This window comes from Hirundo rustica, chromosome 3 (assembly GCF_015227805.2).
Source record: "Hirundo rustica isolate bHirRus1 chromosome 3, bHirRus1.pri.v3, whole genome shotgun sequence".
Classification (NCBI taxonomy): Eukaryota; Metazoa; Chordata; class Aves; order Passeriformes; family Hirundinidae; genus Hirundo; species Hirundo rustica.
The window spans coordinates 69,546,408-69,561,684 of record NC_053452.1 but is presented as its reverse complement, the minus strand read 5'-3'; the positions used below and the strand labels follow the sequence as shown (position 1 = coordinate 69,561,684).

Sequence of the window (15,277 nt, the reverse complement as noted above, 5' to 3'; positions counted from 1 at the left end):
CTCAAGAATGGATTTTTAGGGTCATGGTCTCTTTTGCTTGTTTTCGCCAATCTCTTATTTAATTCTTGATTGTGTAAGTATTCCATGACTACTTTCAAATGAAAGAATGGAGAACAATTTCCTCTATGTAGCATTTCCAGGATAACACCATGTCTTCCTGACTCTCATGGAAGAGGAAGCAGTAAGTTGAGGTTGCCTCAGACTTACAAATTTTGACTGACCTTATTGAATCAGGTATGTACTTTGAAAATATCCAGACCACTTGAACTAATGCTAACTAACCTGAACACCCTGCTAATGACTTTACAGTGACAAACTTCCAGCCAAATCAGTTACATATTGTGTTACTCTTCTATAAAAGATTTATTGTGGTTAATATTTCTTCCAGAAGACTATTGAATGGAATTTTATGATTTTTCATTTTACAAGTATATGTATCACATGGACATATGCTGAAGCATGCTAAGGCTGGCTGAATAATAAGCATCAGACTTGTAATTAATGCACTGGAATTGGGGATGGTGAACATTTCCTCTGCTAAACTGAACATACTGCTTCAATTGTAGGTATACAATACCAAACTGAGGGAGATATTTCCAAAAACTGATGAGACAGGAATTCAAACTGCCTGATGCTGCCAGCACAGCAAGCCACTGGTGTGAAATTAGGAATATTTCTTTTTATTGTTCACACTGTAGTGCTCCTCTGAAAACATCCCTGAGGCATTAAGAGGCTTGCAATATACCCACAGAAACAGCACAGCACATGACTTGCTTATCCTTATGTACATTAGGGTTCAGAAAAATCTTTTGTCTTCAACTTTTTGAGGGGGTGTTTTCTTTGGTTTGGTTTTTGTTTTTTGTTTTGATAACACACAACACTTTTTAAGCAAAATATTTTCCTTTTACCTTTTCAAACTTCAGTTTAACAGGCTTGGGATTTGTTGCTGTTACAGCTTCAGCAATTTCTTGACCAATCTTAAAAGACTGCTCCTTTGTGGCTCCTTTCAAGAGTACAAACATGCTACAAGAAATCAGACACAGTAAGTGAGTGCAAATCTATTCAACATGGTTCCTGAAAATTGCATGCCACAGTTTCCTGGTAGCAAGGTAGGGATGCTATTATGAGTTATACTCTGTTTCTTCAGCTAGAAAAGCCAAAAATCTAAGAAACTTCAGTGTTCAGCATGAGATGAGGAATGCCAAAGGGTTGATGAATGCTGTGACTATCTGATGAGGTAGGGAATGGACTGCTCCTAGGCACTGGAGCAGTGAAACTGGAGTTCCCAGGAAAGAGCTCTGGTATGCCATTTTTTCCCCACTATGGGCAGCAGCCAGATTTTACTTCCTTTCTCCAACTTTTTTTTGTTTGTTTGTTTTTTTAATGAAGCCACTGTAAAATCAGTATCTTTAAAATGTCAAGTCTTTTATCAGATCTGGCTAAAATCCATCACTGGATTCGTACGTTATTAAGAAAGGACAGCCAGACAAGCTTTGTTTCCCAATGGCTGAAAAATTATCCAAGTGTGGAACAGAGATGGATATGCCTGGAGCATGGCTATTATTTAGATGAAAGACTGACTGAGAAAATGTATGTCAGGCAGCCTAATAATATCTTTGTATGCTCTGGTGGCTGCTTTTGAATTGTATCCACTTCTGAAGCTTAAAACAGTGCCTTCCTCTAAGTGCAATGCCTACTGTGTTATATATACTCTATTTTCCAAAATAAAAATGGCATCAGAAACAGGCACAGAAATAATAACTTGTTAAATTACATTTATATTAATTCACAACTGAAAAAAATATTTGCTCCGCTCTTTCTGTTCCACATAATTTTCAAAAGAAAGGAAACCTTTAAAGTTCTTAACGAAACCAGAGCAAACTTCACTTCGTATATCCTGCAAGGCAGTAAGCAACATCCAAAGCAGATCCACATACCCTTTTCAGCATCATAAATTTGCCTTGTTGAGACAAAGGCAAAACCTATCTATGAAGAACTATTATGATTTTAAAACATTTTAAGAAGCAGACCATGAATTACCTGTCTGTATCACCGTACACAACGTGAGCACCCCATTTTTTTGTATCATTCACCAGTTTAATGGCACGCTCCAATGTCTCTCTGGCTTTGTGGACAATGCTGTCTCCAATCTGCAAAGTTACATTGAAAATCTTTATTCTACTGCTAAACCAAATACTAGCTCTTGGTAAACAGAGTCTAACCATGCTTGATCTTGTTATGAAAATCACTGTATTGAGATGATATATTTTATTTCATGGTTTAAATGCATATAATAAATAAAAAGGTTGCTTAACTTACCCCCAAATAAGAAGAACTAAAAGAAAAATGATCAAAAATTATTAAGTATTAAAATAAAGAAAAAAATAGTTTTAAACTTCTCTAGAAGTATTAAAAATCTATAGAGCAAGACAAGACTGCTCAGGATCATTTTCTCTAGTTTTTGGATTCTGCTGATTCCTATGAAAAGTAAGAAAAAGCTACAATGTTTTATTTCCACTATTAGAATTGTAATCCAATCTACCTTTGGAAACAATTCTACAGAAATGCCAACTCCAAATGCTCCTTTATGGGAAGAAAAAGAAGAAGACGACCTTTGTATTTTTCTGGAAGATCACAAATAAATCCTAAGTTGCCGATTTTCAGTGCTACAAATAAAACCAGCTTTTCTGAAGGTATTTAGTTTGTTTTAAATAATAATATTATGTTATCTGACTACTGTCTTTCCAACGTTTTCATACATTTTTACCTGCAGCCCTTACCTCAGTGCATGGCATTCTTCCAGAAAAATTAGCAGCAGTATAGCCAAAAGTAAAATTAGCGATATATTTAAGACCCAACTGACGAGCTTCAAGCATTCGAGTCACAGCCTTGTCATGCTTATAAGCTTTCATTGACTGTTTCACCATTATCCTGGTCTTCAGGATTTCTTCTAGCATCCTTGGCAGCACACCCTTTCTTACTGAAGGCTGCCGTGAGGGGAACAAAGAAAAACGTGGTGTTAGAAAGCACAACATAAACAGTGAGGAGTAAAATCAACCCCCAGAACTGTGAGTTAACCACTGATAGGAAGACAAATTAACTAGCAAGATGCCCTAGCCACCAACAGTTCGGCTTGTCCCACAAATATTACAAGGAACCTAGAATACAGACAAAGCTCTTAAGGACAGAACAAATAACTTTTTATTCTTTGTATTCATCAGCCCTGCTGATGCAATGTTTAGACAACCTTATTAACTAAAATGGGACTTCAATATCTAGCTGTTAATTCTCAAAATATTAAATGCCGAAGGAACATTACCTTATAAAAATTCTGCAAATATTCTTTACTTAAAGTTTTTGTTTTACATTAAATATGGGTATGCTGGTGATTGCCTAACTGCTCCAGGCCATATACATTACACATCAGCCACCAGAACATATTACAAAATGAGAACAATAGAAAGCAAGTCAGGGAGTTTCATTTCCAAAATCATTATCCTTTTTCTAAGAAAGCATTCTGCTACACAGGCAGGAGAAAAATGAATTGTTACACACAGATAATTACTGTTTGATCCCCCAACTGCACAAGTAAAATACAGTTTAATTATAGATGAAATAAGCCTTCAGTATAAAGGAAAGCTTAAAGACATTTTACTTCCTGAAATGCCAGAAGTTCAGCACCTTGACAAATATCAAAAACACTGTGAAATGAGAGAATGAGCCTCCCCTTTCTGTCTGCTCTTAATGCAGCAAAATACAAACTACAATACCAATTTGATCTTAAGTCAGCCAACAGGCAGTGAAAATGCTATCACAGAGCACTAACATTACCTTGACAAAAGCTACTCCACTGGGTGACACTGTGATATCGTGTCTAATCTGGTAGAGTAAGTCAGGAGGTACTCTCAAAGATGTACAGCCAAATTTGAATGCATCATACCTAATAAAGAGAAAATTTAAATATGAAGACCATTCATTTACAGACTAATCAAGCAAAAACATCAGCTCACATTAAAATGCTAATAATGCCAGCAAGGACAGAATAATCTCAGGTATAAACAAACATAACAATTTCAAATTTCTTAGCTACATACAGAAGGTTCTAGGAACAAAGTAGTAATAAATAGCTAAATTCCAATGCATGCATAATTTATCAATTCTGCTCTGTGTTATGAATTATTACCAAATACTGAGTTAGAGGAGGCATATACTCAGTACTGTAATCCCCTATGGAAACCACACATGTTTACCAAGTACCACTGTACTTTCTTCCTACAAATTCAGAATTGCAAATCAGAAACTTGAAAACCTGATGGTGACACCTAGCAATTATTGCAGGCATCTTTCCATTCTTCAAAATACTATTTTATAGAGGTAATTATAATGAGTAGTGATATCTTTTTCCAATTAACAGAATAACTGTTAAGCTCAATAAAAGATGCTACAAAGAAAAACTCAATTGTACCTTTTAATTTTTAGTAATTAGAACCAGAGTGAAATACAAGTGATACAGGAACAATCATAATTCATTAAGGAATAACCCCAGTCTAGTTTTGAAGAGAGATGGTGGATTTGTAAGAATTTTAACTTATTCTGAAGCAATATTAAAAACCAGCATCGCCACAATAATCAAAGAGGTGTACATACACAAACGCACAAAGCTGTTTCCAGGGGCTTTTAAGAGAACAGAGTCTAATTCTATATTTAATTGAAAATACATACTGATATATGTATGTATGCATGTATGTATGTGTATACACATGTGCACACACCCCCATGGTACGTTTTTATCACTGGTATAGTGTAACATAAAACGGTGCTGTTCATATGTGCCCATTGTTTCCAATGGCAACCACGGGCTCTTGGTACCTCAGAAAAGACACTCAGGTATCTATAGAATCAAAGATTGTGAGAAAAGAGTAACAACTTACTTTCCTGTAAGAAAAGAGCGACAACTTACTTTCCTAAGTTTTCAACGTGTCCCAGGCAGGTAGAAAAACAGTAGTTGTATGCTATGACAATGGAAGGATATAAGGACTGGAAATCCAAGACGAGAACAGCGTTGCTGTAGAAGCGGGATTCGGGCTCCATTATCAAGGGAACACATTGTGGGGCTTTCATCTGAGCTCGCTGCTGGACACTGGGAGTCACAGCAATGTAGTTCATTGGCTTTGCAATGCGCAGCATCACAGACTCCACACGGTACTGGGAAACAGTTTGGATATAACCATTATCATTTCAAAAGTGCAAAACAAGCGTGTATTAACTATGGCAGACACACACTTACATTTCCTTTTGGAAAAGATAACTACTTTTCCAAAATAAACAGCCATGCTTTTAACGTATATTTTAATTGTGTTTTGTACCACTAGATCTTTAGGTCCCTTCCAACCCTAACCGTTCTATGATTCAGTACTTTGTATTACACAGGGTGCAACTTTTCCATGCATTTCCTCTTAGTTTAGCTCTAATCATTGAAAATCAAGTACTTTTTATATATGGAAAAAATAAACATCCAACAAGCTTCAACAATATATGTGGATGGCCATGCTACTGTCAGTGAATGAGCATTTACTAAACTGTAATACTGTTAGACTTGCAGATCACTGAAGAAAACCAAGTATAATGTGCAGTAAATGCACTGGGTATCATGCTCTCTCCCTGATACCACAACTAGAACAGGAAGCATAGAACAACCAACACCCTGTTCAAGACACCACAAAATGTAATGTGTGTAGCTGATAACAAGAGAAAAACACCCCATCCCTATTTATTTGTGTATTATTCAATGCTTTAGTAAAGCCTTTACAAGCACAAATGGGCAGGTATGCGGTGTGTACACTCACAAAAAAACCCAAAATAGCTGAAAACTACATACATCGGTGGCAAGGGACTGAAAATCCCAAAATATCAAAGAACAATTCTACATCAAGGTAAAATCCTGTGCTTTGTAAGCAACTTAATCACTATTAAAGAGCATCTGCCTGACACACTATGTATTCAATCATTGTACTGAATGGGTTAGATATAACTTCTTTAACCTTGAAGTTATTAATGAACTTACAGAACCAGCTTTAACAGGACCCTGCACCTTCAAAAGAGGTTGGGGTTTGATGTGTAGTTAGGGAACCACATAAACTGCCACTGCTGCCTTGCACTAACTGCACACTAATTTGTGTCCAGGGATGAACTCGGATGTGTGACAAATTTGTCAGGGACTGTTTTCGGCAAGACATAGATTTTGGTTTTTTTTTCCCTAGTTTTCACAGCATCATAGAATTTAGGTTGGAAAAGACCTCTAAGATCACCAAATCCAACTGCTGACCCAGCGCTACCAAGCACCACACCTACACATCTCTAACTCCACGGATGGTGACCCAGGACAGTCTGTTCCAATGCCTGACCATGTGCTTGGAGAAGAAATTTTTTAAATATCCAATCTAAACCAGCCACGGAACAAATTGAGGCCATTTCCTCTTGTCCTATTGCTTCTTATTTGGGAGACTGACCTCCACCTCACTACAGCATCCTTTCAGGGAGTTACAGAGAGCAGTAAAGTCACCCCTGAGCCTCCTTTTCTCCAGGCTAAACATCCCAGCTCTCTCAGCTGCTCCTCACAGGACCTGTGCTCCAGACCCTTCACCAGCTTCATTGCCCTTCTCTGGCCTTGCTCCAGCACCTCCATGACCTTCTTGTACTAAAGGGGCTCAGAATTGAACACAGGATTTGAAGTGTGGCCTCACCAGTGCTGAGTAAAGAGGGACAACCTGGTGCTGCTGGCCACATTACTTCTGACAGAGGCCAGGATGCCATTGGCCTTCTTGGCCACCTGGGCACACACCGGCTCATGTTCAGCTGCTGTTGACCAGCACCCTCAGGTCCTTTATCTCTGGGCAGTTTTCCAGCCATTCTTGCTGCAGCTTGTAGCCCTGCGTGGCGTTGTTGGGAGCCAAGGGCAGAACCCTCCACACAACTGGCCTCACCCTCAGCCCACCATCCCAGCCTGTCCACACCCTTCTATAGAGCCTTATTACCCTGCAGCAGATCAACACTCTCTCCAATTTGGAATTGTCTGCAAACTGACTAAGGGAGCACTCAATCCCATTGTCCAGATCATTACAATAAAGATACAAAACACCTCTGGCCTCCTGTTTGTTACCCACGCTGAGTGCACTGGTGCAGATGTACCTCAGTTGGACTATTGATCCTACCACCTTTTTTTAGGCAGGGGGAGAAGCCCTAATCCCTATGTTACCATTCTCAGGTGCATCTGTGGTTCCTAACACATCAATAATCCTTTTGTCTTTGCTCCCATGTGGATCTCCAACCCCTACCTCCATTGAGACAGCAGACCAAAGGACTTTGCTAGGACACTGTTTCTCAACCACTGATGTGATGCTCTCAGGTTTATCTCTGGTGAGCCTGGTCTTATCCCTTTCCCCCTTCCAGTCAAGTTTAAAGCTCTCTCAACGAGCCCTGCTGACTCCTGTGCAAAACCCAGGAAGTTCTTCAAACATCTGACTAATTATCTGTATGCCTATGACCCACCTCTTGTTAGATTTTGTTTAGTCTACTAAGAAATGTTCAAGATGGCTTAATACAATAAAACAAAGTCATTTTAAAAAGTTACTGTAAAACTCAATGAGAGGTACAAACATGGAAAAATAAAATATCTGAAATCTGTTCTTCTTACTAATCCATTTTTATGTTTTTTAGCTAAGGAGGAGTATCTTCATAAAGAGTAGTGATTCTTCAGTGTGAAATAAAATTATTTGAGGTGATTTGGAATTGTTGCAAGTGCCATTTTTGTGATTTAGAAAGTTTCAATGGAAACAGAACATACGTGCACAGAAGGGAAGAGAAAAGAACAGTCAGGATAGAAAATGCAGCATGCTTCTGTTACTCACTCCCACTCACAGACATCTGAGAAAATGACAGGCAGAACAGTCTTTGTGGGCTGCAATCATGACAGTTTAAGCACATCTCTGTTGGCAGTATGCCAGTCCCACACTCCCTGTCCCTAACTGTGCATTTCTCTTCCCTTGCTCCAGCAGTGGTATTTTCTGACAATATGGTAACCAGATCAGGGAGCTAGACTAGCAAATACCTACTGAACACTGCCATGGTTCTGCTGATGGTGCCTGCCAGCCTGCTCCCCGTTTCCCCCAAATACAGGGTCATTACCAGAAAGACCAACCAGAATCTTCTCTGGGTCAAGAGATGACATAGGCAACTGCAGTCCAAGAAAAAAAGGTGGCAGAAGTTTTTTAACAGGACTGAATTGCAAAGGAAACTGCAGCTTCAGACACTTCCATATCTGGCTGGCTTATGATAACAGAAGAGCTGGAACACGTGACAGAGTGACAGAGTCTCTCATTTCAGGTGCTGTTCAGGTCTCACACGTAGCTATAAAAGCAGCTCATTTAGCCTAGTCACTTGCAATCTGGGCAAGGAAAGCTTTTGATATTACTGGAGACTGCTGGGCTCCAATCAAAAGTGCACATCTTGTTCTGCTCTTCTCCATCTTCTCTGATGCTGGTATCAAAATAATAGGACCACAAACATTTTGCATGACATGTATTTAATAAAGCCAGACCCTCTCTTGGTCTTATTGTAAAATCTCACCCAGAGGTTTGGGGCACCAGAAATGTCACTTAGAACATATTCAGTGCTGTTTTGTCTGCCCTGAAAGAAACTAATCTCATCTTTCTAAAACATGTTTAATTATATTTCTTAATGTTTTAGAAAGCATTTATTTTCAGTTTCATCTAAGTGTGAACAATACCAGCTCAAAGGGAAAGCTTCGTGCTCCTGAAGGCAGTACAAGAGATTCACTGGTGTGATTATATTTGGGGAACTCTGTTTTTAGCAGCTATTTTTAAACTCTGAGACTAGGCAATTCAAAAGCAGCAATAATAGATTGAACAGTAATTTTTACATTCAATTTTGTGTTAATTCATGTTAACAGCCTTCTGTGACCCTATGAAAATACCCACATGGACTGAGAAGACACTGAAGAACTAGGATATTTTGTAAAAACTATTTTGGTTTTGTGAAGTATAAAGAGAACGAAGTCTTACCTGGGAGCCTCTTGTTAATACATGTAAGAACTGAATGCCAAAAAGTCTTGCCATTTCACTTGTTCTGTCAATCAAATCCAGTTTGTTTAACAACAGGAGATTCCCACGAACCCGGCTAACATAATGATCGACCATTTTCCATCTGTGAGAGTGAACACCTCATTATAAACAATCAGAAGAGTGCTGCTCTTTCGACTAAGACAAAGGTATTTTTATGGTAATTTGCAACAAACCAGCAAATACTATCACATTTTCATACAACTCTTTCTAAAGTGCGGCATATATAGATATACACTTATACACTTACGTTTTCTAAAGAAATACCCAGAATGTGTTACAGCACACTAGTGTTAAGGCATCTCGCAATGACGTACTGTATCCTGTTCTCCTCAATGCCCCAAAGGATTACCAAAATAGACACAACTATCTCCTCATCCCTTTACATGTTTCTTAACTGGGTGGACCTTTGTGGAAACATCCTTCTGTATTAAGAATGCCTATCACAGATGAATGTAAATCCATTATTTCAGTATAAACCACGTTTCCATTTAGTTACAATATTCAACTTGTACTAAAATTTTATGCATGTCACGAACAGCGTGCAGATCAGAACACAGCTTCACGAATTGTTCACATCACACAATACCAAATTGCTTTGAGAAGAGTGAAGCTGAATGTGATACATGTCATATGAAGGCATTTTTATGCATCTATAGCTACTGTCTTAACATCTTGTGTGCTGTTTTGCAATACTTTCAAGCTTAACTTGCTTGACATGCACTTTAAGTGAAACAGAAGCCTGGCAGTTCATTAAAAGCCCTTCTGATGAATACTATTTACAAAATAAAATAAAGACACTACAGAACTTCAAAATAATACATCTATTCAGGTATGTCGAAAATGCAATTGAAAATATTTTGTTGTAATATTGAAGGTATAACTGTACAACAGAACATCCAAGTAAATAAACTCATGTTGCTGCATATGCACTGCCCTAGTGCCTGAGCTAAATTGATTATTTCTTCCTATGGTGACTTTACTTTACACCTATCCAATGTTAAGAATCTGGCCTTAAAAACAGCAAACAAAATGCACACACACAAATGGATTAATAGATAATTACCTGTAGACATCTGCTTTATTGTCAAACCAATCAGAGAGAACTCGGAACGTAAATAAAGGAAAACGATGATGAAGAACATGAAAGCCCACATTTTCAAAAGTGTAATTTGTTAGATTCACCTAGAAAAACAGTGGACATGTCAAGATGCGTGACGGCTTTCATAATCGAAAAATCTCTACTTCTCAAAAACTGCAAAAAGTAAATTTATTAACTTTTTATTAGTATTTTGTTTAAAAAGTTAGTATTTATTCTTAGAAATCCCTAACTATTTACAAGTCAGGAAAAAGCATCCCATATCAATTGAAAAGAATATGCAGAGTTAGGCAGTTCATAAAGATCAGGTCTGAGCTTGGTCAGAACAAAATTTATAAAGACTGGGCTATTTGAGTATTACATGGAAAGTTATACACGGAGCAAGTACTTGTTCAAGTACTTAATGTAGTAAAAGCACCATACTAGACAAATTCCTAAAACAAGTAAGTTGCTCTCAAAACCCACAAACCAGTGAAAAGGAATATCATTAAGAAACATTACTGAAAAGTAAGGGCTTCATTACTTAACAGTTTAGAGATACGCAAAACCCATTCTCACAAACTGACAGACTACTCTACTTGAAAAGGTGTATAAAGAAAAAAAATCTAGAAGTTACAAGAAACTTTCAACAAAGTCTGCAATAATTAGAAAACCAAGTAAGTCAAAACATTAACCTTTTAAAAAATTTACCTCATGTCTCATCATTCTCCAAATATTCAAGACAATTCGCCCAACAATATTTATTTCACTCATTGTATCTGCTCCATATTCATCCAGTTCAGTGGCAAATCTATTCTCCTTATTTTCATCTAAAGACATTGAAGGAGACAAGTTAAAAGACAGTAAAAACCAGATCAAGCCATCCCTCTTTCAATGTGTGCTCTCCGGAAAAATAAGAATTCATAAAGATTACTGCTGATTCCACAAAATTATTTATTTACCAGTCATCCACACAACCTCTAAAGAAAACTCCCCCAGGTTTTTCTGCTCTTGCCCTTTGCAGAGAGCTCTTACTTTGGTTTCACTGAAAGAGTGTCCAAGGCAATATACTCTCCCTAGTGAATATATTGGTTATACAATGCTGAATGTTACTTGAGAGTCAGCTGCACATACAGTAGTGCACAACATAAAAAAAAAAAAAAAAAAAGTAATTTCTGCCCTAAGGAGTTTAGAACTCAAGGCTTTACTTGCAATGATCATACACACTCTGAACCAGAATGGGAGAGAAAATTCAGTCTCTTTCATACAGTAAAAGCAAGCCCACTGCAGTGGGAGCAGGTAGACATGAGTTCTGGATAGCACAGGGAGAAGGAAAAAGGAAGGCACCAGTGCAAATGCAGAAGCAGCACATGAAATCATTTTGTGAGACAGCAGTGACTAAAATAGAGAGATATATCCTCTTTTGCCATCCATACCTTGGAATACACTACAGCACAAGAGAAGACAGTCTTTTTCATATACATTTCTTTAAACTATCTTTTTTTCAGTCATTTTAAGTCTACTGTTTTGGTGTTCTTTCCAGAGTTTACATAGATGTTTTTCAAAAGGTAACATACAGACTAAAATCCATTATGAAAACACACTGATCCTCGGTCTTTTTTATCATTGCTTTAATGAGAGAGAAATCACTTCAAGGCAATTTCCCCGTAATTCTAAATCCATACCCATTTTTAAACTGCTGGTTGCTTTGTATTCTGACATCACTCATTTATCAGGTACAGCACAACCTGTACAGTACCCTGCTAATAAAAAGCAGAATATTTAGGACAGAGAGTGTAGAAGTGTGGATACACACTGCTTTACAATAACGATCAGAACTGAACAATTAGATCATCAGACAGTCGTGAAGAACATTTACCCTTCATGACAGAAGTAAAAATGGCTGGAAATGCTGCAAAACTGCTATGAAAAAACATAATACAGACTAATTTTGTATGTTGACCTTCAAATGTGTGCAACAGCAATTAAAATATGGTTAGGAAAACCTATTTGTCATTTACTGACCTTATCAGTGAATCACAGATCCTTGGCAAAATTTAGCAGACCTTTTGTATACTTCATCAAAATGCATACTATCTTTTTAACCTTATTGTTTCAGATTTTTAAGGAGAAAAACCAGCAATTTCCCTTTCCACATTTGGATGGAAAAAATGCCCCACCAAGTAGCAACATTTTTTCTTCTGCTTTTCTTCATTTCCACATGCTGGATCTCCTGTGGAAGTGAGGAATTCGTATTCCTCCCTGCTCCCACCCCCCGCCCAATAGTTTTTTTTAAATTAGAAGCAGAAACTATCAGTTAGTTCTACTATCTGCAGTGCCATGCCAGATCTCTTTTGACTTGTTTAGGAGATTTCCTTAATTAAGTTTGCTTCATACCTTGCGGGTAAAAAATAGGAAGCCAAGTATACTGAGATCAGAGGAGAGATCCACTGCCTGATGAACTCTGCCCATGATGAGCACCATGACGTTACAAAAACCTGCACTACCTTACAACTGGTATGCGAAATGTATCACCAGAACCATGTAAGCCTCTGTGGGAACTATGCTGGTAAGAAGCAGAACAGGACATTCCTCCTATCTTTCAAGTGCATGAGACAAAATAAAAAGAAGTCTCCTCTCATCCTCTCTTACACTAGGCTTTGAGCTGTGATGCAAAGGAGGGAACAGGAGGCCACAGTGCACACACAAAAAATGTCCCCATGCACAGGCATGGCACGCACTTCTCTTGTGATGTGTCCTATGACTTACGAATAGCTCACTTGTAAATGGCAGAGGCAGCACCAGACTCGGCCACTAAAGCAACACCAGAGAGAAGTCCAGCTTTCTTTTTGTTAAGAGGGAAGGGAAAAGGAAAAAAAGGAAAAGTCCCTTCCATCTTTATTTCAATAGGAGGAAAGGGAGGCATACTTCTTGAAGGAGCACTTCCTTTCCTGAAAATATAGCATGTGAAGAAGGGAGGAAAATACAAAGCACAGGAGTTGGAAAAGCAAGAGGAAGGCAGATGGGGTCAAAACCATGGATAAGGAGGCCACAAAGCAACAGAGAATGTAACAACTTGCACGTATATGGACATGCATGCAAGCCCACATTTATATCATGACATTTCTTGGAAGAGCTCATCAGTGGAAACATTATCTCACCTTTCTGCAGCAATTCTGTCAAAAAAAAATCTCTCACCTTAAAATAACACTGGTTCTTACAAACATTTTTAAGTGTTATGTATCCCACTTCTGAGTGCACATCTACCAGCTGGCACAGGAACATCTGCACTAGAAACACCAGGGCTGTGCAGATTGTGCCTATGCTCTGCATGCCCATTTAAGCTTCATGTACAAAAATGTTAAGGGCTACAATCCTGATTTCCTCCAATAGAACCAAACCCATGTTGTGTGGGACTTCACAGTTGTAGGGAAGGAAACCTGACTGCGAAATACATGGGAACAATACCATTAGGAACCATACAGTTCCCTTTCTTCTTTGAGGACCCATTCATGTGTACCCCCAAATCAGTAACTTGAGGAAGAACTTATGTCAAGAAGGTGGGTACTATGAACAGCTTTGCTGATCTGATTGTTTGGTTCTGCATCAACTACAGCGCAGACAGAGCTGTCCTGCAAAACACGAACTGCGACTCAGCCTTTGAGAACAATGGCAGAGGCACACGTCCCAAACTGAAGAGATTGTTCAGCCATACTTCTACAGCAGAGCAGTAAATCTTTGTAATCTTTGGAGGTTTTAAGAAACCTTTGACTGCAACACTTACTGTTCTTCTTACCACAGACATTGCAAATCTTCAGAAGTAACGAGTCAAAAATTTTTCTGAACATCCTTCATACCTCTGAAGACTGTACCCAGAGGCATTATTTTGCAACTAGTGTATCATCTCAATTTGAGCCATCAGGGAAACTGAATAACAAATTTAATGTAATCCATTATTATTCCTGAAGAACAAATTTGAGAGCTTTGTGCTGAAGAAAGAAACTTATGAGCACTGATGGCCTATTCATATTTAAATTATCATGTGATTATGTTTGCACATATAAAGTATTTAAAAATTCACCATACCAACAACTTTCAGCTGAAGATACAAATTTTTTTCTTGTGTTTTCTTGTCTCTGTAACTCAGTTCTTTTCCAAACATGTCACAAGTATTGAAAGCATCAAGAATATCCAAATATTCAAATATACTCAAGGAAGGAGCGTGTGAACATAGCGCTTCTAAAACATCGTATTCTCCTGGCCAGGCACACAGCACAATGACATAAAACATGATTCCTCTGCTGGGTATGCTCCAAGATTCAAGCAGCCCAGTATTATGTTCTGCCATGTACTCAAAGGCTTCAAGATAGGGGAAGGAATTATTGACACTCTCCCTACAACCCTTTCAGCTTCTAACCATTTGCAGCTTCCTGGGCCAGACAGTATTTTCACATGGATCATTATGATACATGTGAAAATAATGTCTGGCCCAGGAAGAATTTATCTCTTTTTAAAGCAATGTACACTTTAAGCAGTTGTACTATCTTGTGACAAGGAACTCAAGAGTTCAGCAGTGCAGAGATTAAAAATCAACTTCTATTCTCTAGCAGCCACTAGCTAGCTTCACTTGATTTCTGGTTCTTGCATTGAAAAAAACCATGAAAGCACAATCTATTTCCCTTTACATCCCTCAATATTTCATAGGCTTTTACCTTTCCTACACCATTTTGTCTCTTCTGGAATCCCAAATTACTAAATTACTAGACACATTTGGATTACCCTTTTCACCTTTACCAGTTCCCCTATATCCACTTTGATGGGGGTGGAAGTTTATGAGGAGGCTACAACCTCAATATTTGAGGTACAAGCACACTACAGATTTTTATATTTTTTACATTTACATTCATTACTTTATATTTTCCTTGCTCTATAATTCCCAACATTTGCTTTTGCAACCATTACAAAGTAACAAGCTCAAGTTTTTAACAGAACAATCACAGTAATGGTCTTCTTATTTCATAGCAATTTAATTTCTGTACAGGTCTTTGCCAAGAGCCCTGGC

At 38.1% G+C, this 15,277-nt stretch overlaps 1 protein-coding gene across 2 annotated transcripts in view; it reads right to left on the bottom strand.

The window, feature by feature from the left end:
- The window catches only part of REV3L (REV3 like, DNA directed polymerase zeta catalytic subunit), a 115,381-nt gene that overhangs the window by 8,119 nt on the left and 91,985 nt on the right, over positions 1 to 15,277 (bottom strand). For both annotated transcript variants that reach the window (XM_040058603.2, XM_040058604.2), the window contains exons 20-27: positions 10,927 to 11,045; positions 10,204 to 10,322; positions 9,081 to 9,222; positions 4,961 to 5,205; positions 3,832 to 3,940; positions 2,781 to 2,987; positions 2,041 to 2,150; positions 909 to 1,023 (exon numbers count right to left, since the gene is read on the bottom strand). In XM_040058603.2, coding sequence (XP_039914537.1) covers positions 909 to 1,023; positions 2,041 to 2,150; positions 2,781 to 2,987; positions 3,832 to 3,940; positions 4,961 to 5,205; positions 9,081 to 9,222; positions 10,204 to 10,322; positions 10,927 to 11,045 — 1,166 coding nt within the window. The remainder of the gene's footprint in view (positions 1 to 908; positions 1,024 to 2,040; positions 2,151 to 2,780; positions 2,988 to 3,831; positions 3,941 to 4,960; positions 5,206 to 9,080; positions 9,223 to 10,203; positions 10,323 to 10,926; positions 11,046 to 15,277) is intronic.